At 35.9% G+C, this 26625-nt stretch overlaps 1 protein-coding gene across 3 annotated transcripts in view; it reads right to left on the reverse strand.

Moving 5' to 3' along the window:
- Positions 1 to 26625, reverse strand: part of LOC100366886 (protein O-linked-mannose beta-1,2-N-acetylglucosaminyltransferase 1-like) — a 156811-nt gene that overhangs the window by 63724 nt on the left and 66462 nt on the right. For 2 of the 3 annotated variants that reach the window (XM_085503057.1, XM_085503058.1), the window contains one exon: positions 1669 to 1869. In XM_085503057.1, the coding sequence (XP_085359183.1) occupies positions 1669 to 1791 (123 nt within the window). In that variant the 5' untranslated portion in view covers positions 1792 to 1869. Of the gene's footprint in view, positions 1 to 1668; positions 1870 to 22237; positions 22269 to 26625 lie in introns of those variants that run through there. The other variant, XM_085503059.1, reaches the window with a different exon arrangement.

Here is a 26625-nt window from a genome sequence, read left to right on the forward strand (position 1 = left end):
TCTTATCTTGAACAATATTTATGTTTACAGTCAGCAACAGATTTACATTGTATAAGAGACATACCCTTTGAGCCTACTGTAAAATTCTAGATTCGGGTCACTAGGATCTGTTGTTGTTTTAAACACTGCTATGGCTATACATGGTACATTTGTATGTGATAATATTTATTTTTATTTATTTATTCAACTTTGATCGCAAAGTCTAGATAGGTCATACAGGTGACTAGTATATATAAACATAGTTGAACTCTGGTGACCTTGCCCTTTGTTATTATATAATATAATTTCCTTTATCATAGTTTGTTTCAATATAAATATGCATTGTCATAATTAATTTTAAATACAAACAAGTTTTGGGGTTGAACCAACAGTGGGGAATCAGTCTACCGAATGACCTTAAAAGATGTAAATATCTTACAAAAACATTGGTGCCTTATTTGTTTAATTATTTGAAGGGACATAATTTCCAGCTTTCTTCAAAGTAATTCAGATATTTTAGTATAAAAACAAATTTCTCATTGAAAAAAAAAGTGCTGCATTTAGATGTGAATAGATTCATAAAACATGCAAGATAACAGAAAATTTTAGCTGGCTTTAGTCTAAGTATTTTGTACAGGTGTCTGTCAAAAATTAATGATTCACTGAGACAAATATGAACTGCCTCATTGTGTGACTACTGTATTATATGAAAAGTAAAAAAAAACACCCTTTATGAATAGCTATCATGTTGCAAGCTCTGCTTTGTATGCAAATCAACTTAAATAGTTAGTTGGTGTCCAGTGGAGGGAGAAGTCAACAGTACTGTTGCCTCCTGAGAATCTACATCTTCAAACACTGCAATCTTTGAAGTGCGTTTTTAAACTAGTATTATAAAAACTCTATCATTCTGTTCTAATAGCTGAAACATATTCCTGTGAGTTTTCATTTGTCGAATGAACTGTTTGTCAAATACAGAATACATATATTTTAGAATAAATCTTTTTAAAATGTGGATGAAATGTTTTGCTTTTAATGTATTTTTTATGTATTGTTTTTGATTTGATAACTTTGAACTAAACAGATTTTCTATTAGCTTCAGATCTTGATCAAAGTTAGGCACCCAGTTCATAGGAGTGCTTATATTGATTTTCTGACATCTTGTTTTCTGTAAAGATTTTATTGGTAGGTTTGAAAATGTGTATCAGACAGTGCAATCTCTCCATGAGTTGGTTTTGAAACCCAGTATGGGATTCTGAGATACATTACCAAGGATATTATTACAAGATAAATCATTTGCTTCATTGAACACATACAACAATGCATATTTCCACTGAGATCAGTGACCTTTGATGTGTATCACCAGTGATCAGTCAAGTAGAAACCGTCAAAATATTTTATCAGATTTTCTCAATTTTTGCATGATATTTTCATACAGGACATCTGTTGTTCAAACTCAGGGAAGACTTTATACTGATGAATAAGGTGACCAAGTTTGATAAAGTTTGGAATAGAATTAGTAAAGTTATTATGCACACAATAACAATTATTAACAACGACGACGACGACGACAGACAAAATTTTTCCCTTAATATACCTTTCCCTTCCATCTTTGATGGCACGGGCAAGGTAAAAATGTGATCCTCCAGAGTAAAGACAACTTAACTCCATAATAATTGTAAACAGACTTACTTTGAGAAGTTTTGATAGAACTCTTCGTTTAGACGTTCTCTGTGTAGAACCAGCTACATGGATAGCTATATGTTTCTTTGGCACAAATGGCTGAGCTCTAGGGTTAGGTCGCCAAGAATCCATGGTGAGTTACCGTGGTTACAGCATTCAGATATATTGCATGAATAGATCCCTGATAATCACAAACTTTTATAAGAAATCCTAAAAAATAGAAACAAGAACAAAGCTTAGTTGAGAAAATGTGACAATATTGTAGGTTGGTGAATTCGTTAAAGACCCATTATGTTTTCCAGGGGAAATACAACAGGCAGACATTTAGGATATAAGGTTGGACGCTACTAATTTGTAAAAAAATTAAGATAACAATTTAAAAATTAACAAAATATGCCATAAAATACAATGAATTGGAAAAGTGCAAATAAGAAGAGGGGGTACCCCACTTCAGCGACCATTTTGAATTGATAATTGGTCAAAGTATATGTAATATTTATATGTATATACGGTAATTCATTTTTTTTTCTTACAAATAAGTTGCAGGAAGCAACATACTTTTTAGAATACACATGTATTTGACAAAATTGTGTTAGCAATTAATATTGTGTTAAAATTCAGAGCAGATGACGATGTGAAAAAAGATATGCCTTTACTGTGTGCATAGTGTGATTTGAATTTATAATTTACAAAGCAAACAAACTCATCTTCAAATTATGTTACAATTAAACGTGTACCCGTTAAGCCCAAAAACTTACAGTAAATCAGCTCAATATGAGTAAATCCTTTTTACAGATTGCAGCACCACAGTCATTGCATAGAACTGTGTTACAATTTGGGTAAAACAAACAAATTGAATGTATTTTAGACAATGTTGTACTGGTATATGTTGTGTGGGACTCGTATCAAATGGTAACACTGTAAGTGACATATTGACAACAGTATTACAGCCCTTCTTACTAAATGCCTATAGACACAATATAAAAGACACTTAATATCCCAGTTTCAATACTGATTACATCAGTTGAGGAGCATACTTGATGATAATCAATTTTCGTCTTTCATTTCACATTTCAATGGCAAAGGTGATGAATGCAAGATATAAATCAGACACTAAATTGTTGTGAAAATGGATGAGCAATTGGTGACTTGTAGTTTGATTACAAACCAATGAAATGTATCGTGATCAATCAACCATCGGAGTTAACACAAATAGTGAAATATCAAAGAAACTCCCGGGATTACGTATTTAAATCTTTCCTTTGGGAAATCTAAAAAATACATAGAGCAACATAAGAATAAGCAGTACAGCCTCCTTTATTAAGACTAGATACATAAACATTATTTCATATCCTCCATAATCCCTTCTTTATACATGTTGTTTCCTATATTGTATATAGCACGGATTTGCATTGTCATGTATGCATACTGAAAGTAGTTTGTGGGAATATGTGAACAAGACATAAAAACAGAATCAAAATTTTGAAGCTAGGATGAATTTACACAATGTGCACAAATAATTCATTTGTGTCTCACATGAAACACAAACAGAGATATTTTCTAAAGATAGTTCAAAGAAAATTTGTTTGAAGTAACCATTAGAATATAATAGCTACATTTTTGACACACAAAAAAGTATAGTACATGTATATCACATATTCTTGGGCAAACATGGAAACACACCATGGACAACTACCACGTTTACGTTAAGAGAAATTTGTAATCCTTTGTATTTGCAGAGGGATTACAGCAGTTGCGTTCACATTATTCGGGACCCACTTAGGACCAACACGGCTCATGCTGAAGTCATGCCCACATTCTCTCATCTATCTGTTATTTGACCCAAACATAGAATACGCATATGGTAATAATAATTGCTATACTGAAATTATATTCATTTGTTATGGTATTTATTACAGAGTTATCATACACATGAACTGCAAAGAAGATTCAAAAAAAACAATTATTTTGTTCACGTCTATGTAGCATGAAAATAGCGGTTGCAGAAGATATCCTCAAAAAATGAACAATACGTATAGTATCAAAACAATCAGACTTGCGGTTTTTACCAAAAATTACAAAAATATTCATCAACATTAAAGAATTGACGATATCATCATGAAATGAATAAATCTGAGTAAAAACCACATGTACATGTAGTACCTATATATGTAATACCAAAGCAATTGGACTTGCGGTTTTTCAACAAGAAGTCGAAAATATCACTTTTTACCAAAAATGACAAAAATATTCACCAAAATTAGAGAATTGAAGATATTATCATGAAATGAACAAATCTGAGAGCGGTCCACATGTAGTACCTATATATGTAATATCAAAGCAATTGGACTTGCGGTTTTTAACATGAAGTCGAAAATATCACTTTTTACCAAAAATTACAAAAATATTCACCAAAATTAAAGAATTAAAGATATCATTACAAACTAAACAAATCTGAGAGAGGTCTACATGTAGTACCTATATATGTAATATCAAAGCAATTGGACTTGCGGTTTTCAACAAGAAGTCGAAAATATCACTTTTTACCAAAAATGACAAAAATATTCACCAAAATTAGAGAATTGAAGACATCATCATGAAATGAACAAATCTAAGAGAGGTCTACCCAAGGTACATATACACCAAGTATCAAAGCATTCAGGCTTGTAGTTTTCAAGAAGAAGTCGAAAAAGTAAAACATTGACATGGATGACGATGGACAATCACTCATATGATAAGCTCCGCTCGACAAAGTCAACAGCGGATCTAAAAACAAAACAAAATAGAATAGAATTTAGATTAATCTGCTTCTGTGTCTTCACAGTGAAACCCCAGAAAACAATCCAATACATGTACACTATAAAAATTACTAAATTACAAAGTCCACAAAAGATGTACATGTAATTATATGATTCCCCCCAAGATAAAATATAAGGAATTACATACAAGACTGCAAGAGAAACAAAGTTATCATACAATGAAACACATTCAAGAAAACTAATAAACCATAAAGCATTGTTAACTAAGTCACAGAATACATGTATACTAGTAGGTAATATACCACATTATGCTGGGTGTTATTTGTATACAAATTTAACATTTTCAAACAAGGATAGTTTTAATAGAATATTAACTGCAATCTGTCAAACCCAAAGAATACTAGATACATCTTAAAAGTCGGTGGTCATGTTGCCGAGTCCTGTTTGATATAGAACTCAACTTGTGTACATTGTTTATTTACAACATGAACACACACTGCGCGACGACCACTGCCCTTTAATGAAGGCATCTTACATTTAACTAATGCAGGAAGTACATCACAATTATTAATATTTTCACACAGATCAAGTAGTTTTCATGTGACTTAGCAGCTATATTTTCATAACATTAGATGAATTTTCTCAGAGACTCATAAACTCAATATAACTATAATATTGTAATAGTGCGATACGCTAGATTGTACAATATTAATATACCAATAATACTAACACGAAGACATTAGCACAACATACATGTAGTATCAGAAATATACGTACATATACATGTGTACATGTATAAGTGCAATTTGAATAGAACCTGATTGGTTGAAATCCCAGTGACATTAAAATGTTCTATATTTTCTATCAGCACTTAAGTTTTGTTATTGAAGATTTTCAAAGTGATTACCTAAAGTAGAAAGATCAAGGTAGAATACGTACCCTAACCTAAATGATATTACAAACACATTAACCTCAATGAGATGACGCAATTGACATTTTAGTCTGCTCTAAAATAATTTTGCAGAAGAGACGAGAAGTCCCAAAAGATGTGAAAAGATGTACATGTACTATGGCTCCAATGAACACGTATGTTAGCACTGACGCTGAATTTGATGGGCATATTGCGGTTGACATGAACACATACGTAAACACTGTATATTGAATCTGACGGGCATACGAAAGCTCAATTGAACACATACATCAATGTTTACGCTAACGCTCATGCTAATTTATGTGAAGAACAGAAATGGTTTCAGAGATAATTCCATTGGTCATGGTAACACTTTGTAGTAGCTGAAGACTTCATGAAATAAACCAGTGTTGAGATAGGACTGATAAAGCTTACTAATGGTAGGGGGGAGGTCATCGTAAAGTGGAACGGTTTAGATGGTTTCCATCACAGGAATAAAACAGGAAATAACTATCATGACAGAGCCATATAAATCATAGTCGATGAACAACATACATGTACACAACAATTGCTATTAACAAGATGTGCAGCGATACACACAGGATGTAATGAGAACATGTATTAAATTGAGGTCTATTACAACCATGTGTTTATACTCTATGTATGTTTCATGCATAATCCCCCCAAACTGAAAACATGTCTTTTTAACCAGCTTGTAATTAGTATTCTTTCATTTAAGACATAGCTAATTTAGCAAAAAGAAATACAATTATATTATAATGTGACTGTTAATGTTTACTGAATTAAGGTTGTGCCAAAAATGTGAATACCATATCTAATAGAAGAACATGAATTGAATAAAGTAAATACATTTTTATTTATATTTACCCCTATATGGCAGGTGACGTTTAACTGTTACACCACTATATGGCATGTGATGTTTAACTGTTACATCACTATATGGCAGGTGATGTTTAACTGTTACATCACTATATGGCATGTGATGTTTAACTATTACATCACTATATGGCATGTGATGTTTAACTGTTACATCACTATATGGCATGTGATGTTTAACTGTTACATCACTATATGGCATGTGATGTTTAACTGTTACATCACTATATGGCAGGTGATGTTTAACTGTTACACCACTATATGGCAGGTGATGTTTAACTATTACATCACTATATGGCATGTGATGTTTAACTGTTACATCACTATATGGCAGGTGATGTTTAACTGTTACATCACTATATGGCATGTGATGTTTAACTGTTACATCACTATATGGCAGGTGATGTTTAACTGTTACATCACTATATGGCAGGTGATGTTTAACTATTACATCACTATATGGCATGTGATGTTTAACTGTTACATCACTATATGGCAGGTGATGTTTAATGGCAGGTGATGTTTAACTGTTACATCACTATATGGCATGTGATGTTTAACTGTTACATCACTATATGGCAGGTGATGTTTAACTGTTACATCACTATATGGCAGGTGATGTTTAACTGTTTCACCACTATATGGCAGGTGATGTTTAACTGTTTCACCACTATATGGCAGGTGATGTTTAACTGTTACATCACTATATGGCAGGTGATGTTTAATGGCAGGTGATGTTTAACTGTTACACCACTATATGGCATGTGGTGTTTAACTGTTACATCACTATATGGCAGGTGATGTTTAACTGTTATATCACGATATGGCAGGTGATGTTTAACTGTTACACCACTATATGGCAGGTGATGTTTAACTGTTACACCACTATATGGCAGGTGACGTTTAACTGTTACATCACTATATGGCAGGTGATGTTTAACTGTTACATCACTATATGGCAGGTGATGTTTAATGGCAGGTGATGTTTAACTGTTACATCACTATATGGCAGGTGATGTTTAACTGTTACACCACTATATGGCATGTGGTGTTTAACTGTTACATCACTATATGGCAGGTGATGTTTAACTGTTATATCACTATATGGCAGGTGATGTTTAACTGTTACATCACTATATGGCAGGTGATGTTTAACTGTTACATCACTATATGGCATGTGATGTTTAACTGTTATATCACTATATGGCAGGTGATGGTTAACTGTTACATCACTATATGGCATGTGATGTTTAACTGTTATATCACTATATGGCAGGTGATGTTTAACTGTTACATCACTATATGGCAGGTGATGTTTAACTGTTACATAACTATATGCCAGGTGATGTTTAACTGTTACATCACTATATGGCAGGTGATGTTTAACTGTTACATCACTATATGGCATGTGATGTTTAACTGTTACATCACTATATGGCATGTGATGTTTAACTGTTACATCACTATATGGCAGGTGATGTTTAACTGTTACATCACTATATGGCAGGTGATGTTTAACTGTTACATCACTATATGGCAGGTGATGTTTAACTGTTACATCACTATATGGCAGGTGATGTTTAACTGTTACATCACTATATGGCAGGTGATGTTTAACTGTTACATCACTATATGGCAGGTGATGTTTAACTGTTACATCACTATATGGCAGGTGATGTTTAACTATTACATCACTATATGGCAGGTGAAGTTTAACGGTTAAATCACTATATGGCAGGTGATGTTTAACTGTTACATCACTATATGGCATGTGATGTTTAACTGTTACATCACTATATGGCAGGTGATGTTTAACTGTTACATCACAATATGGCAGGTGATGTTTAACTATTACATCACTATATGGCATGTGATGTTTAACTGTTACATCACTATATGGCAGGTGATGTTTAATGGCAGGTGATGTTTAACTGTTACATCACTATATGGCATGTGATGTTTAACTGTTACATCACTATATGGCAGGTGATGTTTAACTGTTACACCACTATATGGCAGGTGATGTTTAACTGTTACATCACTATATTGCATGTGATGTTTAACTGTTACATCACTATATGGCAGGTGATGTTCAACTGTTACACCACAATATGGCAGGTGATGTTTAACTGTTACATCACTATATGGCAGGTGATGTTTAACTGTTACATCACTATATGGCAGGTGATGTTTAACTATTACATCACTATATGGCAGGTGATGTTTAACTGTTTCACCACTATATGGCAGGTGATGTTTAACTGTTTCACCACTATATGGCAGGTGATGTTTAACTGTTACATCACTATATGGCAGGTGATGTTTAATGGCAGGTGATGTTTAACTGTTACACCACTATATGGCATGTGGTGTTTAACTGTTACATCACTATATGGCAGGTGATGTTTAACTGTTATATCACGATATGGCAGGTGATGTTTAACTGTTACACCACTATATGGCAGGTGATGTTTAACTGTTACACCACTATATGGCAGGTGACGTTTAACTGTTACATCACTATATGGCAGGTGATGTTTAATGGCAGGTGATGTTTAACTGTTACATCACTATATGGCAGGTGATGTTTAACTGTTACACCACTATATGGCATGTGGTGTTTAACTGTTACATCACTATATGGCAGGTGATGTTTAACTGTTATATCACTATATGGCAGGCGATGTTTAACTGTTACATCACTATATGGCATGTGATGTTTAACTGTTACATCACTATATGGCAGGTGATGTTTAACTGTTACATCACTATATGGCAGGTGATGTTTAACTGTTACATCACTATATGGCAGGTGATGTTTAACTGTTACATCACTATATGGCAGGTGATGTTTAACTGTTACATCACTATATGGCAGGTGATGTTTAACTGTTACATCACTATATGGCAGGTGATGTTTAACTGTTACATCACTATATGGCAGGTGATGTTTAACTATTACATCACTATATGGCAGGTGAAGTTTAACGGTTAAATCACTATATGGCAGGTGATGTTTAACTGTTACATCACTATATGGCATGTGATGTTTAACTGTTACATCACTATATGGCAGGTGATGTTTAACTGTTACATCACAATATGGCAGGTGATGTTTAACTATTACATCACTATATGGCATGTGATGTTTAACTGTTACATCACTATATGGCAGGTGATGTTTAATGGCAGGTGATGTTTAACTGTTACATCACTATATGGCATGTGATGTTTAACTGTTACATCACTATATGGCAGGTGATGTTTAACTGTTACACCACTATATGGCAGGTGATGTTTAACTGTTACATCACTATATGGCATGTGATGTTTAACTGTTACATCACTATATGGCAGGTGATGTTCAACTGTTACACCACAATATGGCAGGTGATGTTTAACTGTTACATCACTATATGGCAGGTGATGTTTAACTGTTACATCACTATATGGCAGGTGATGTTTAACTATTACATCACTATATGGCAGGTGATGTTTAACTGTTTCACCACTATATGGCAGGTGATGTTTAACTGTTTCACCACTATATGGCAGGTGATGTTTAACTGTTACATCACTATATGGCAGGTGATGTTTAATGGCAGGTGATGTTTAACTGTTACACCACTATATGGCATGTGGTGTTTAACTGTTACATCACTATATGGCAGGTGATGTTTAACTGTTATATCACGATATGGCAGGTGATGTTTAACTGTTACACCACTATATGGCAGGTGATGTTTAACTGTTACACCACTATATGGCAGGTGACGTTTAACTGTTACATCACTATATGGCAGGTGATGTTTAATGGCAGGTGATGTTTAACTGTTACATCACTATATGGCAGGTGATGTTTAACTGTTACACCACTATATGGCATGTGGTGTTTAACTGTTACATCACTATATGGCAGGTGATGTTTAACTGTTATATCACTATATGGCAGGCGATGTTTAACTGTTACATCACTATATGGCATGTGATGTTTAACTGTTATATCACTATATGGCAGGTGATGTTTAACTGTTACATCACTATATGGCATGTGATGTTTAACTGTTATATCACTATATGACAGGTGATGTTTAACTGTTACATCACTATATGGCAGGTGATGTTTAACTGTTACATCACTATATGGCAGGTGATGTTTAACTGTTACATCACTATATGGCAGGTGATGTTTAACTGTTACATCACTATATGGCAGGTGATGTTTAACTGTTACATCACTATATGGCATGTGATGTTTAACTGTTACATCACTATATGGCATGTGATGTTTAACTGTTACATCACTATATGGCATGTGATGTTTAACTGTTACATCACTATATGGCAGGTGATGTTTAACTGTTACATCACTATATGGCAGGTGATGTTTAACTGTTACATCACTATATGGCAGGTGATGTTTAACTGTTACATCACTATATGGCAGGTGATGTTTAACTGTTACATCACTATATGGCAGGTGATGTTTAACTATTACATCACTATATGGCAGGTGATGTTTAACGGTTATATCACTATATGGCAGGTGATGTTTAACTGTTACATCACTATATGGCATGTGATGTTTAACTGTTACATCACTATATGGCATGTGATGTTTAACTGTTACATCACTATATGGCATGTGATGTTTAACTGTTACATCACTATATGGCAGGTGATGTTTAACTGTTACATCACTATATGGCAGGTGATGTTTAACTGTTACATCACTATATGGCAGGTGATGTTTAACTGTTACATCACTATATGGCAGGTGATGTTTAACTGTTACATCACTATATGGCAGGTGATGTTTAACTATTACATCACTATATGGCAGGTGATGTTTAACGGTTATATCACTATATGGCAGGTGATGTTTAACTGTTACATCACTATATGGCAGGTGATGTTTAACTGTTACATCACTATATGGCATGTGATGTTAACTTCCCAGTGCACTCATTAATGGCTGGTGAATTTCTAGGTATACATGTACGTAGATGGCACAGAATTCAGGTAAAAAAATATGTTTCACTACAACATGGAAGGTGATATAAATGAGTTATACTACTACATGTAAATGACAGGTGGTGTACATTTGTATATCTGTTATGCTACAACATTGCAGCTTATAACTTTTTTACCCTACTACATGTCAGGTGATATATATTTGTTACACCATTACATAACAGGTGATGTATATCAGTTACACATTTAAGAAATTTCTAATTTTCAGATAGGACTAATGGTACACATTCAAGAAATCTTTGATATGTAAATTAGGACTACTGTTACACATTCACAAATCTGATCTCAATCAAAGATAAAGTTACAAGATAAAATTTAATTCAGGATGAAATAAGTGTAATATATGCAAGAGCATGAACAAATACAAATATCACAGTCACAATGCCATAGGGAAATGAATGCAAAGTGTAGGAATGTGTCCATATACATGTAAATACAGCTGGCTCAAGAAACACATGATATACATACGTGTATATTTATAAATATAATAAACATTCAATCAGGGTTACAAATACTATACATGTATATACATATATAAAACATATTTGAAATATTACAAACACATATAGCCATCTAAAAATCTGTGCTAGAAATTTGATATTACAAATGATAGTAAGAACCTGATGTAGAATCAGATTTGAATTTTACAATAAAAATGTCTTCCACTCAGCACAGATTTCACAAGGCTATGTATGATATGAAGTATTGTGTAATGCACAGTTTGAACATGATCAGTCCAGGCATGTCAGAAATATAGGTGCAGACATACATCATCAAATACAAAAATAATTCAAATTCAAAATTGAATTTTACTACTCTGAAAAGTAGAACAGCACGTACATGTACAAATAATATCAGCAGAGTATACACAGCTATGCATGGCAGTAAATATACCTAAAATTGCATCAAGATTGTGTTGAGAGCGAGAGAGTCACAACATGTTCTATATTCTCCAATTATCACATCTGCTATTCCACTGATCTATGTAACATTTTGGAAGAATGCATGTGATGATGTAAACAATGGGTGCAACAATGGGACCGGTGGGTGCAATGGTAAAAACAGTGAATGCAATGATGGGAACAGTGAATGCAATGATGGGAACAGTGAATGCAATGATGGGAACAGTGTATGCAGTGATGGGAACAGTGAATGCAGTGATGGGAACAGTGAATGCAGTGATGGGAACAGTGAATGCAGTGATGGGAACAGTGAATGCAGTGATGGGAACAGGGAATGCAATGATGGGAACAGTGTATGCAGTGATGGGAACAGTGAATGCAGTGATGGGAACAGTGAATGCAATGATGGGAACAGTGTATGCAGTGATGGGAAAAGTGAATGCAATGATGGGAACAGTGAATGCAATGATGGGAACAGTGAATGCAATGATGGGAACAGTGTATGCAGTGATGGGAACAGTGAATGCAATGATGGGAACAGTGAATGCAATGATGGGAACAGTGAATGCAATGATGGGAACAGTGAATGCAATGATGGGAACAGTGTATGCAGTGATGGGAACAGTGAATGCAGTGATGGGAACAGTGAATGCAGTGATGGGAACAGTGAATGCAGTGATGGGAACAGTGAATGCAGTGATGGGAACAGTGAATGCAGTGATGGGAACAGGGAATGCAATGATGGGAACAGTGTATGCAGTGATGGGAACAGTGAATGCAGTGATGGGAACAGTGAATGCAGTGATGGGAACAGTGTATGCAGTGATGGGAACAGTGAATGCATTGATGGGAACAGCGAATGCAGTGATGGGAACAGTGAATGCAGTGATGGGAACAGTGGTTGCAGTGACGGAAACAGTGTATGCAGTGATGGGAACAGTGTATGCAGTGATGGGAACAGTGAATGCAGTGATGGGAACAGTGAATGCAGTGATGGGAACAGTGTATGCAGTGATGGGAACAGTGAATGCAGTGATGGGAACAGTGAATGCAGTGATGGGAACAGTGAATGCAGTGATGGGAACAGTGAATGCAGTGATGGGAACAGTGAATGCAGTGATGGGAACAGTGAAAGCAGTGATGGGAACAGTGAATGCAATGATGGGAACAGTGAATGCAATGATGGGAACAGTGAATGCAGTAATGGGAACAGTGAATGCAATGATGGGAACAGTGAATGCAGTGATGGGAACAGTGAATGCAATGATGAGAACAGTGAATGCAGTGATGGGAACAGTGAATGCAATGATGGGAACAGTGAATGCAGTGATGGGAACAGTGGTTGCAATGATGGGACCAGTGTATGCAGTGATGGGAACAGTGAATGCAGTGATGGGAACAGTGAATGCAGTGATGGGAACAGTGAGTGCAGTGATGGGAACAGTGAATGCAGTGATGGGAACAGTGAATGCAGTGATATGAACAGTGGTTGCAATGATGGGAACAGTGAATGCAGTGATGGGAACAGTGTATGCAGTGATGGGAACAGTGAATGCAGTGATGGGAACAGTGAATGCAGTGATGGGAACAGTGAATGCAGTGATGGGAACAGTGAATGCAGTGATGGGAACAGTGAATGCAGTGATGGGAACAGTGTATGCAATGATGGGAACAGTGGGTACAATGATGGGAACAGTGTATGCAGTGATGGGAACAGTGAATGCAGTGATGGGAACAGTGAATGAAGTGATGGGAACAGTGAATGCAGTGATAGGAACAGTGGTTGCAATGATGGGACCAGTGAATGCAGTGATGGGAACAGTGAATGCAGTGATGGGAACAGTGAATGCAGTGATGGGAACAGTGTATACAGTGATGGGAACAGTGAATGCAGTGATGGGAACAGTGTATGCAGTGATGGGAACAGTGGGTACAACGATGGGAACAGTGAATGCATTGATGGGAACAGTGGGTACAATGATGGGAACAGTGGGTACAATGATGGGAACAGTGGGTACAATGATGGGAACAGTGGGTACAATGATGGGAACAGTGAATGCAGTTATGGGAACAGTGGGTACAATGATGGGAACAGTGAATGCAGTGATGGGAACAGTGTATGCAGTGATGGGAATAGTTGGTACAATGATGGGAACAGTGAATGCAGTTATGGGAACAGTGGGTACAATGATGGGAACAGTAAATGCAGTGATGGGAACAGTGAATGCAGTTATGAGAACAGTGGATGCAAAGGTAGAAACAGTGGGTGCAATGATAGGAACAGTGGGTCCAATGATGAGAACAGCGAGTGCAATGATTGGAACAGTGGGTGCAACAATGGTACCAGTGGTTGCAATGGTAGGAACGGTGGGTGCAATGATGAGAACAGTGGGTACAGGGATTATAAAAGTGGGTGCAATGGTAGGAACAGTGGGTGCAGTGATGGGAACAGTGAATGCAGTGATGGGAACAGTGAATGCAGTGATGGGAACAGTGAATGCAGTGATGGGAACAGTGAATGCAGTAATGGGAACAGTGAATGCAATGATGGGAACAGTGAATGCAGTGATGGGAACAGTGAATGCAATGATGAGAACAGTGAATGCAGTGATGGGAACAGTGAATGCAATGATGGGAACAGTGAATGCAGTGATGGGAACAGTGGTTGCAATGATGGGACCAGTGTATGCAGTGATGGGAACAGTGAATGCAGTGATGGGAACAGTGAATGCAGTGATGGGAACAGTGAGTGCAGTGATGGGAACAGTGAATGCAGTGATGGGAACAGTGAATGCAGTGATATGAACAGTGGTTGCAATGATGGGAACAGTGAATGCAGTGATGGGAACAGTGTATGCAGTGATGGGAACAGTGAATGCAGTGATGGGAACAGTGAATGCAGTGATGGGAACAGTGAATGCAGTGATGGGAACAGTGAATGCAGTGATGGGAACAGTGAATGCAGTGATGGGAACAGTGTATGCAATGATGGGAACAGTGGGTACAATGATGGGAACAGTGTATGCAGTGATGGGAACAGTGAATGCAGTGATGGGAACAGTGAATGAAGTGATGGGAACAGTGAATGCAGTGATAGGAACAGTGGTTGCAATGATGGGACCAGTGAATGCAGTGATGGGAACAGTGAATGCAGTGATGGGAACAGTGAATGCAGTGATGGGAACAGTGTATACAGTGATGGGAACAGTGAATGCAGTGATGGGAACAGTGTATGCAGTGATGGGAACAGTGGGTACAACGATGGGAACAGTGAATGCATTGATGGGAACAGTGGGTACAATGATGGGAACAGTGGGTACAATGATGGGAACAGTGGGTACAATGATGGGAACAGTGGGTACAATGATGGGAACAGTGGGTACAATGATGGGAACAGTGAATGCAGTTATGGGAACAGTGGGTACAATGATGGGAACAGTGAATGCAGTGATGGGAACAGTGTATGCAGTGATGGGAATAGTTGGTACAATGATGGGAACAGTGAATGCAGTTATGGGAACAGTGGGTACAATGATGGGAACAGTAAATGCAGTGATGGGAACAGTGAATGCAGTTATGAGAACAGTGGATGCAAAGGTAGAAACAGTGGGTGCAATGATAGGAACAGTGGGTCCAATGATGAGAACAGCGAGTGCAATGATTGGAACAGTGGGTGCAACAATGGTACCAGTGGTTGCAATGGTAGGAACGGTGGGTGCAATGATGAGAACAGTGGGTACAAGGATTATAAAAGTGGGTGCAATGGTAGGAACAGTGGGTGCAGTGATGGGAACAGTGAATGCAGTGATGGGAACAGTGAATGCAGTGATGGGAACAGTGAATGCAGTGATGGGAACAGTGAATGCAAGGATGGGAACAGTGAATGCAAGGATGGGAACAGTGAATGCAGTAATGGGAACAGTGAATGCAATGATGGGAACAGTGAATGCAGTGATAGGAACAGTGAATGCAACGATGGGAACAGTGAATGCAATGATGGGAACAGCGAATGCAATGATGGGAACAGCGAATGCAGTGATGGGAACAGTGAATGCAGTGATGGGAACAGTGAATTCAGTGATGGAAACAGTGAATGCAGTGATTGGAACAGTGAGTGCAGTGATGGGAACAGTGAATGCAGTGATGGGAACAGTGAATGCAGTGATATGAACAGTGGTTGCAATGATGGGAACAGTGAATGCAGTGATGGGAACAGTGAATGCAGTGATGGGAACAGTGAATGCAGTGATGGGAACAGTGAATGCAGTGATGGGAACAGTGAATGCAGTGATGGGAACAGTGAATGCAGTGATGGGAACAGTGTATGCAGTGATGGGAACAGTGTATGCAGTGATGGGAACAGTGTATGCAGTGATGGGAACAGTGTATGCAGTGATGGGAACAGTGGTTGCAATGATGGGACCAGTGTATGCAGTGATGGGAACAGTGAATGCAGTGATGGGAACAGTGAATGCAATGATGGGAACAGTGAATGCAATGATGGGAACAGTGAATGCAGTGATGGGAACAGTGAATGCAGTGATGGGAACAGTGGTTGCAATGATGGGACCAGTGTATGCAGTGATGGGAACAGTGAATGCAGTGATGGGAACAGTGAATGCAGTGATGGGAACAGTGAGTGCAGTGATGGGAACAGTGAATGCATTGATGGGAACAGTGAATGCAGTGATATGAACAGTGGTTGCAATGATGGGAACAGTGAATGCAATGATGGGAACAGTGTATGCAGTGATGGGAACAGTGAATGCAGTGATGGGAACAGTGAATGCAGTGATGGGAACAGTGAATGCAGTGATGGGAACAGTGAATGCAGTGATGGGAACAGTGTATGCAATGATGGGAACAGTGGGTACAATGATGGGAACAGTGTATGCAGTGATGGGACCAGTGAATGCAGTGATGGGAACAGTGAATGCAGTGATGGGAACAGTGGTTGCAATGGTAGGAACTGTGGGTGCAATGATGAGAACAGTAGGTACAAGGATTATAAATGTGGGTGCAATGATTGGAACAGTGGGTGCACTGACGGGAACAGTGGGTGCACTGACGGGGAAATTGGGTGGAATGATGAAAACAGTTGGTGCAATGATGGGACCAATGGGTTCAATGATGGGAACAGTGGATATAATGGTAGGAACAGTGGGTGCAATGATGGGAAAGTGGGTTCAATGATGGGAACAATGGGTGCAATGGTAGGAACAGTGGGTGTAATGATGGGAAAAGTGGGTGTAATGATGGGAACAGTTGGTGCAATGATGGGACCAGTGGGTTCAAAGATGGGAACAGTGGGTGCAATGATGGGAACAGTAGGTGCATTGATGGGAACAGTGGGTGCAATGATGGGGAAAGTGGGTGCAATGGTAGGTATAGTGGGTGCAATGATGTGACCAATGGGTTCAATGATTGGAACAGTGGTTGCAATGGTAGGAACAGTAGGCACAATGATTAGAACTGTGGGTGCAATGATTAGAACAGTGGGTGCACTGATAGGAACAGTGGGTGCAATGATGGGAACAGTGGGTGCAATGATGGGAACAGTGGGTGCAATGATGGGAACAGTGGGTGCAATGATGGGAACAGTGGGTGCAATGGTAGGAACAGTGGGTGCAATGATGGGACCAGTGGGTTCAATGATGGGAACAGTGGGTGCAATGGTAAGAACAGTGGGTGCAATGGTAAGAACAGTGGGTGCAATGATGGGAACAGTGGGTGCAATGATGGGAATAGTGGGTGAGTATTTATTTTTACAATGTAGTATTGTAGTAATGAATGTTAGAATTTGTATTCAGTAATTCTGAACGATGGAGGAATAAAAAACTGCTTGCATTTGATTTAATATTGAGATGGTGTAAACGTTTTTCTTCTATTGTTTGCCATTCAAGCACAGACCTGGCAACAGAGATGTGGCCATGTTATTTGGGCAGCAAAGTTGATGATTGTTTGAAGTTTACTTTTCAGTAAAATATGACAGTTTGAGTAGACAGTGTCACATTACAGAAGTGAGGAGACAGTTGCTGAAATAATATCTTTGCAAACTTTCTTTGGGAATCACCGACAGTATCTTGTCAGACATGATCAGTGGAAGAAACCAAACTGTCTCATTTTTTGCCACCAACAGATATACATGTATATTGTGTGTGAAGATCACTTGTATCAAGCCATGTGAATTCAACAAAGTTGATACAATTTCATTTGTAATATTTTCTAATATGGTTTGGACAAAATCAACAGCTTTTGATCAAATGTTTGTGACAGATATCAAATATACATTAAAAAAAGGGCAACAAATCATTAAAGTGTAAAAACTCATAATTTTCCAAAAATATCTGAATACAGTCATCATATTACATTGATGGCATTGATGTTACAGATTACAATCATGGCATTGATGTTACAGATAACAATCATGGCATTGATGTTACAGATTACAATCATGGCATTGATGTTACAGATTACAATCATGGCATTGATGTTACAGATTACAATCATGGCATTGATGTTACAGATTACAATCATGGCATTGATGTTACAGATTACAATCATCGCATTGATGTTACAGATTACAATCATCGCATTGATGTTACAGATTACAATCATCGCATTGATGTTACAGATTACAATCATCGCATTGATGTTACAGATTACAATCATCGCATTGATGTTACAGATTACAATCATCGCATTGATGTTACAGATTACAATCATCGCATTGATGTTACAGATTACAATCATCGCATTGATGTTTGTGGCTAATACAATGAGATAACATTTGGAATTGCCAGGAGCAGTTATGTATTTTTTTGTTTAAATTTAAAAACCTATAGTGCAAGAAACAATATCCATACTGTTTAGGGGAATAGTTTACTCCTCTAGGCAAAAAACACAGGAATAAAAAATTAACATCATAGAGTCAAATGATACAGGATGATGTGGATCCTCAGAAAATTAACATCAGAGTCAAATGATACAGGATGATGTGGATCCTCAGAAAATTAACATCATAGAGTCAAATGATACAGGATGATGTGGATCCTCAGAAAATTAACATCATAGAGTCAAATGATACAGGATGATGTGGATCCTCAGAAAATTGCCATCAAACAATAGGCAAGATTATATATACTAAAATTATACATGTATATACTTATACAGTTGTATTTAACAGTCATGCTCACAATGACGTGCAGTTTATTTTCATGAAAAACATATTAAACAATTTTGATGCAATTTTATTTTTGTGAATAAAATAAATAAAAATAAATCACAAAATTAAACAAGCAGCCTCTCGGCTGAGATAGCTCCGCTGTTAACAATGCACATTTCAATTAAAGAACAGAAGATATCATTAGAAAATGAACAATATGTATAGTATCAAAGCAATGGGACTTGCTGTTTTCAACAAGAATTCAAAAATATAATTTTTCACCATAAATGATTGTGGTTTTTAACAAGAAAAAAATATCACTTTTTACCAAAAATGATAAAAATATTCACCAAAATTAGAGAATTAAAGATATCATTACAAAATGAACAAATCTGAGAGAGGTCCACATGTAGTACCTATATATGTAATATCAAAGCAATTGGACTTGCGGTTTTTAACATGAAGTCGAAAAAATGACTTTTTACCAAAAATTACAAAAATATTCACCAAAATTAGAGAATTGAAGATATCATTACAAAATGAACAAATCTGAGAGAGGTCCACATGTAGTACCTATATATGTAATATCAAAGCAATTTGACTTGCGCTTTTTAACAAGAAGTCGAAAATATCACTTTTTACCAAAAATGACAAAAATATTCACTAAAATTAGAGAATTGAAGATATCATTACAAAATGAACAAATCTGAGAGAGATCCACATATAGTACCTATATATGTAATAATATCAAAGCAATTGGACTTGCAGTTTTTAACAAGAAGTCGAAAATATTACTTTTACCAAAAATGACAAAAATATTCACCAAAATTAGAGAATTGAAGATATCATCATGAAATGAACAAATCTGAGAGAGGTCTACCCAAGGTACATATACACCAAGTATCAAAACATTCAGACTTGTAGTTTTCAAGAAGAAGTCGAAAAAGTAAAACATTGACACGGACGACGACGGACAATCACTCATGATAAGCTCTGCTCGACTTTGTCGACAGCGGAGCTAAAAACAAGCAGCCTATTGGCTGAGATAGCTCCGCTGTTAGAAATGCACATTTCAATTAAAGAACTGAAGACATCATCAGAAAATGAACAATATGTATAGTATCAAAGCAATCGGACTTACAGTTTTTAACAAGAAGTCGAAAATATCACTTTCTACCAAAAATGACTAAAATATTCACCAAAATTAGAGAATTGAAGATATCATCACGAAATGAACAAATCTGAGAAAGGTCTACATGTAGTATCTATATATGTAATATCAAAGCAATTGAACTTTTGGTTTTTAACAAGAAGTCGAAAATATCACTTTTTACCAAATATGACAAAAATATTCACCAAAATTATAGAATCAAAGATATCATCACGAAATGAACAAATCTGAGAAAGGTCTACATGTAGTATCTAAATATGTAATATCAAAGCAATTGAACTATTGGTTTTTAACAAGAAGTCGAAAATATCACTTTTTACTAAAAATTACAAAAATATTCACGAAAATTAGAGAATTGAAGACATCATCACAAAATGAACAAATCTGAGAGAGGTCCACATGTAGTACCTATATATGTAATATCAAAGCAATCGGACTTGTGGTTTTTAACAAGAAGTCGAAAATATCACTTTTTACCAAAAATTACAAAAATATTCACCAAAATTAGAGAATTGAAGATATCATCACAAAATGAACAAATCTGAGAGAGGTCTACATGTAGTACCTATATATGTAGTATCAAAGCAATTGGACTTGCGGTTTTTAACAAGAAGTCGAAAATATCACTTTTTACCAAAAATGATAAAAATATTCACCAAAATTAGAGAATTAAAGATATCATTACAAAATGAACAATTCTGAGAGAGGTCCACATGTAGTACCTATATATGTAATATCAAAGCAATTGCACTTGCGGTTTTTAACAAGAAGTCAAAAATATCACTTTTTACCAAAAATGACAAAAATATTCACCAAAATTAGAGAATTAAAGATATCATTACAAAATGAACAAATCTGAGAGAGGTCCACATGTAGTACCTATATATGTAATATCAAAGCAATTGCACTTGCGGTTTTTAACAAGAAGTCGAAAATATCACTTTTTACCAAAAATGACAAAAATATTCACCAAAATTAGAGAACTAAGGATATCATTACAAAATGAACAAATCTGAGAGAGATTCACATGTAGTACCTATATATGTAATATCAAAGTAATTATACTTGCGGTTTTTAACAAGAAGTCGAAAATATCACTTTTTACCAAAAATGACAAAAATATTCACCAAAATTAGAGAATTGAAGATATCAACATGAAGTGAACAAACCTAAGAGAGGTCTACCCAAGGTACATATACACCAAGTATCGAAGCATTCAGGCTTGTAGTTTTCAAGAAGAAGTCGAAAAAGTAAAACATTGACACGGACGACGACGACGACGGACAATCACTCATATGATAAGCTCCGCTCGACAAAGTCGACAGCGGAGCTAAAAAAAAGGAATGCCTGACTATTTTTATTTTATTGAAGGATCTTTCCACATGACTGTGTAATTAACATATGCTGCATAACTGAAGTAAAAAACACTAACATGGTCAAAAACCGTGAAGGCAAAGTCCATCTATAAGAGATGTTTCTATCTAATTTCTCAGCATATCAGCATTTTGTTGAATAAATCACATTAATTCATAGTAAATATAAATATGTAAATTAATATACAAATCAAGATACAGTTGTATTAATAGGGAAGAGGAAACGATGAGACAACATATCAATAAACTCATTAAGTACTTGGAAAATGCAACCCATTAACAAGATTGTTAAATATACATGTAAATGTAGGAGAAGAATTCTATCACAATGCCAACATGGTTGTTACTATAGTACTGTTGTACTCACATGGACCCAGTGGTATGCACTCAGACAACTTACATTGGAAGAACCAGTCAATACGAATGAATACTGCATGTCTGTGATACCCTTTACATTGCGTGTCTTGCATTAATATGATTGGCTCGTGGCTACTGGCATGAATATTTATAGATAGGTTATGTAAGGTTTCAAGGAACAGGCCAATAATATTGTCCATTAAGTGTGTATTTTGATAGCGTAAATCACAAAGAAACAAAATTCTGTTTTATTTTCCTTGAGAAGAAAGCTTACAGAGTAGGATTTGTAAGGTTTTCAAGGGTCAGACCAATAATATTGTCCATTAAGTGTGTATTTTGATAGCGTAAATCACAAAGAAACAAAATTCTGTTTTATTTTCCTTGAAAAGAAAGCTTACAGAGTAGGATTTGTAAGGTTTTCAAGGGTCAGACCAATAATATTGTCCATTAAGTGTGTATTTTAATAGCGTAAATCACAAAGAAACAAAATTCTGTTTTATTTTCCTTGAGAAGAAAGCTTACAGAGTAGGATTTGTAAGGTTTTCAAGGGTCAGACCAATAATATTGTCCATTAAGTGTGTATTTTAATAGCGTGAAGCACAAAGAAAATTTTTTGAAAAGGTTACAGAAAAAAAGAAAGGTTACAGAGTTTTGCTCTTACTATGTATGTACTCCAGGGATAGTCTAAAATATTGAATGCCATCAACTATGTAGAATACTGCAATAGCATCAATTTTCCACGGGTACTGAATTTCAAATATTATTCACCAAGTTTCAAATTTATAGTTCTATTTACTCCTGTGTCCTGACTCTGTATAATACTCCTGTGTCCTGACTCTGTATAATACTCCTGTGTCCTGACTCTGTATAATACTCCTGTGTCCTGACTCTGTATAATACTCCTGTGTCCTGACTCTGTATAATACTCCTGTGTCCTGACTCTGTATAATACTCCTGTGTCCTGACTCTGTATAATACTCCTGTGTCCTGACTCTGTATAATACTCCTGTGTCCTGACTCTGTATAATACTCCTGTGTCCTGACTCTGTACAATACTCCTGTGTCCTGACTCTGTATAATACTCCTGTGTCCTGACTCTGTATAATACACCTGTGTCCTGACTCTGTATAATACTCCTGTGCCCTGACTCTGTATAATACTCCTGTGTCCTGACTCTGTATAATACTCCTGTGCCCTGACTCTGTATAATACTATATAGTACAAATGTTTGATATCAATCTACTGTCATTCCAATTACTATTAATACATTCCATGACATATCACATTCAAATCAATTGGTATTATAATCTCATATGGCATATCATATCTAGTTCTTAATGAGACTTCCTGTGTCTACGCAGCTCACTTCATTGTATGCTGCTGGAGATACTGATGAACATTTTACAGACAATGATGTCAATTCTTTGGAACTACACCATGTAATAAAAAAATACTAAATAGTAATAACTAAGTTTCCACTGGGCTCAAATTTATCAGTACCCCAAGGCACTAAGACTACAAATTCTTCTGCCAGGGCTACCATTTTGCAAAATGAGTAGCCCAACAAATTTTCAAATAAAGACATACACACTGTACCAAAATAACATGGGTTGTCACTGCACAGTGAGTTTGTTATTTTCATGTATTCACAATTGAGTGCATGGTTTTAAGTACCAAACGACTGACACTGAACCCAGTAATTGTTCACTTACCAGCTTAAAAAACATTTATTTATTTATACATTTAGTGTTACTTGGAACACATCAATAAAATGATGTATTTTTGGTTGGAATACATCCATACTAAATATCTCATTTGCATATATAAACATAATGAGCATTTCTGAGCAGCATTATGCAACATATACCAGATTATTATCAAGAAGCCAACATATTTATGGATTAAAATTCATAAAATTTATATTTAGCACTGTCGTCGGACAAGTTATTTCTATCCCAACTGATTTTTTTCCTACAAAATGTGGATAAAAAGATTTGAAGCTTTCAGTAATTGCTTGAGTAAAATATCATGCAGTCTACAGATTATGATCTAAGATTTTCAAGAAACTATATATTAAAGGGTTAACTGTGTGTGTGTACAGCATAGATTGCTCCATGGGGGAAAATTGACCTTTACATTAAATACCATAAAGTGCATCCTTATGTGAGAATTAAAATTTCAACCAAAGAGGGTTCCTTTAATTCAAAACTAAAACGAATACAAATGTCAAGATAACACAACTCAAGCCCTACATTATATTGCATAGGCATTATTTGCCAAATACAACGATAGTTTCAATTACTTAATTATTAATGGCAAAGGAATATGGTAATTATAAAAGAAATGAGAAAAGACTTTTCCTGATTTAGATTAATCAAAGTAAGCAGCTAACAAATACTCATAGAAATGAGAATGCAAGCTAGGATTGAACAAAATTCCCCAGAGTCAGACCAAAATTTTAGTCATCTGCAGAAGAAAGATACTTCACAAGTAAGCAAAATTTGATGAATACAACATTGAAGTAGAATGATTATTTTAAACTGCTTTAATCTTGCAAGAGGCGAGTTAGTGAGAATCGGGTAAATTTGTAGAAGTGAAAATGTTTCCAGTTGCTACAATATCTCAGTGACTTTTACAAATGTTGTACAATTCTGAAATCATGAAAATTCCCAGCAGTTCTAGCAGCTTTATCGTATTAGATGGTTACAGAGTAAAATTATATTGGCATCTTACACATATATGTACATATATCAATGAAGTATTTATAGAGTGTGAAAATTAACATTCAGCTGAGCATTTACCCAAGTCTAAGGAATAAAAAAAAATACAAACAGAAATATTCATACACCTTGCCATAGATATTTAAGAGTATGGTATCTTTATGTAATACTAAACAAATTACTAGTGCCCATTTGACATGACAAATGCCAGAACCAATTTATACTAAATAGAGATGGTATACCTAGTTTAGAAAGTTTACACAGCATGGGATACACAGGCAATAAATTATCAACCGTGTTAACCTAGCTGTCCCTAGTTCTGGAAGTGTTCACAACATGTGAATGGCCAACACATTACTGTGTTAAGCCACCAGTTCAGAAAGGAAGAGTTTACACTACAATACATAACACATTCGTGAAACAAGCAGCCTGTTGGCTGAGATAGCTCCGCTGTTAGCAACGAACTGAAGATATCATTAGAAAATGAACAATATGTATAGTATCAAAGCAATCGGACTTGCTGTTTTTAAGAAGAAGTCGAAAATATCACTTTTAAAATTAGAGAATTAAAGATATCATTACAAAATGAACAAATCTGTGAGAGGTCTACATGTAGTACCTATATATGCAATATCAAAGCAATTGGACTTGCGGTTTTTAACAAGAAGTCGAAAATATCACTTTTTACCAAAAATGACAAAAATATTCACCAAAAATGGAGAATTTGAGATTTTGACATAAAATGAACAAATCTGAGAAAGAACCATCCAAGGTACTTGCAAATCAAATTTGAAAACATTCTGACTTGCGGTTTCAAAGAAGAAGTTGAAAATATAAAGTTGACGGACTAAAAATTACATTGTTAACCAAGGAGTACCTAGTTCAAGAAGAAAGGGTTTATACAGCATAATCAGAGTGAAATTAATTAATTTTCTAACCGTGTTAACCCACCAGCAGGAAGCTATGAAAAATGAGTTTACACAGCAGAACATGATATATTGTTAATTACAATGCAAGTGCTGCCCATTACACCATGGTGGTCTAACCTTCCATCTAGGCATGGTATTACCATAGCAACATTCCTACTCTAGATTTGTTATCGCCATCCAAAGCACACAATTTAAATCAAAATTAACAATTTAGTTGACTTAACGACAGAATTTCAATCAAGAACAAGAAATAACACAGAGAATATTCATCACGAGTGCCATATGTTTATCTTACCTCTAGTAACTGTATGCTGTGCTATGTGTTTATTTTGTCTCTAGTAAACACTGTATGCTGTGCTATGTGTTTATTTTGTCTCTAGTAAACACTGTATGCTGTGCTATGTGTTTATTTTGCCTCTAGTAAACACTGTATGCTGTGCTATATGTGTTTATCTTGCCTCTAGTAAACACTGTATGCTGTGCTATATATGTTTATCTTGCCTCTAGTAAACACTGTATGCTGTGCTATGTATGTTTATCTTGCCTCTAGTAAACGCTGTATGCTGTGCTATGTGTGTTTATCTTGCCTCTAGTAAACACTGTATGCTGTGCTGTGTGTGTTTATCTTGCCTCTAGTAAACACTGTATGCTCTGCTATGTGTGTTTATCTTGCCTCTAGTAAACACTGTATGCTGTGCTATATATGTTTATCTTGCCTCTAGTAAACACTGTATGCTGTGCTATGTATG

Source organism: Saccoglossus kowalevskii, chromosome 9, assembly GCF_978046115.1.
Source record: "Saccoglossus kowalevskii chromosome 9, keSacKowa6.1, whole genome shotgun sequence".
NCBI classification, from domain to species: domain Eukaryota; kingdom Metazoa; phylum Hemichordata; class Enteropneusta; family Harrimaniidae; genus Saccoglossus; species Saccoglossus kowalevskii.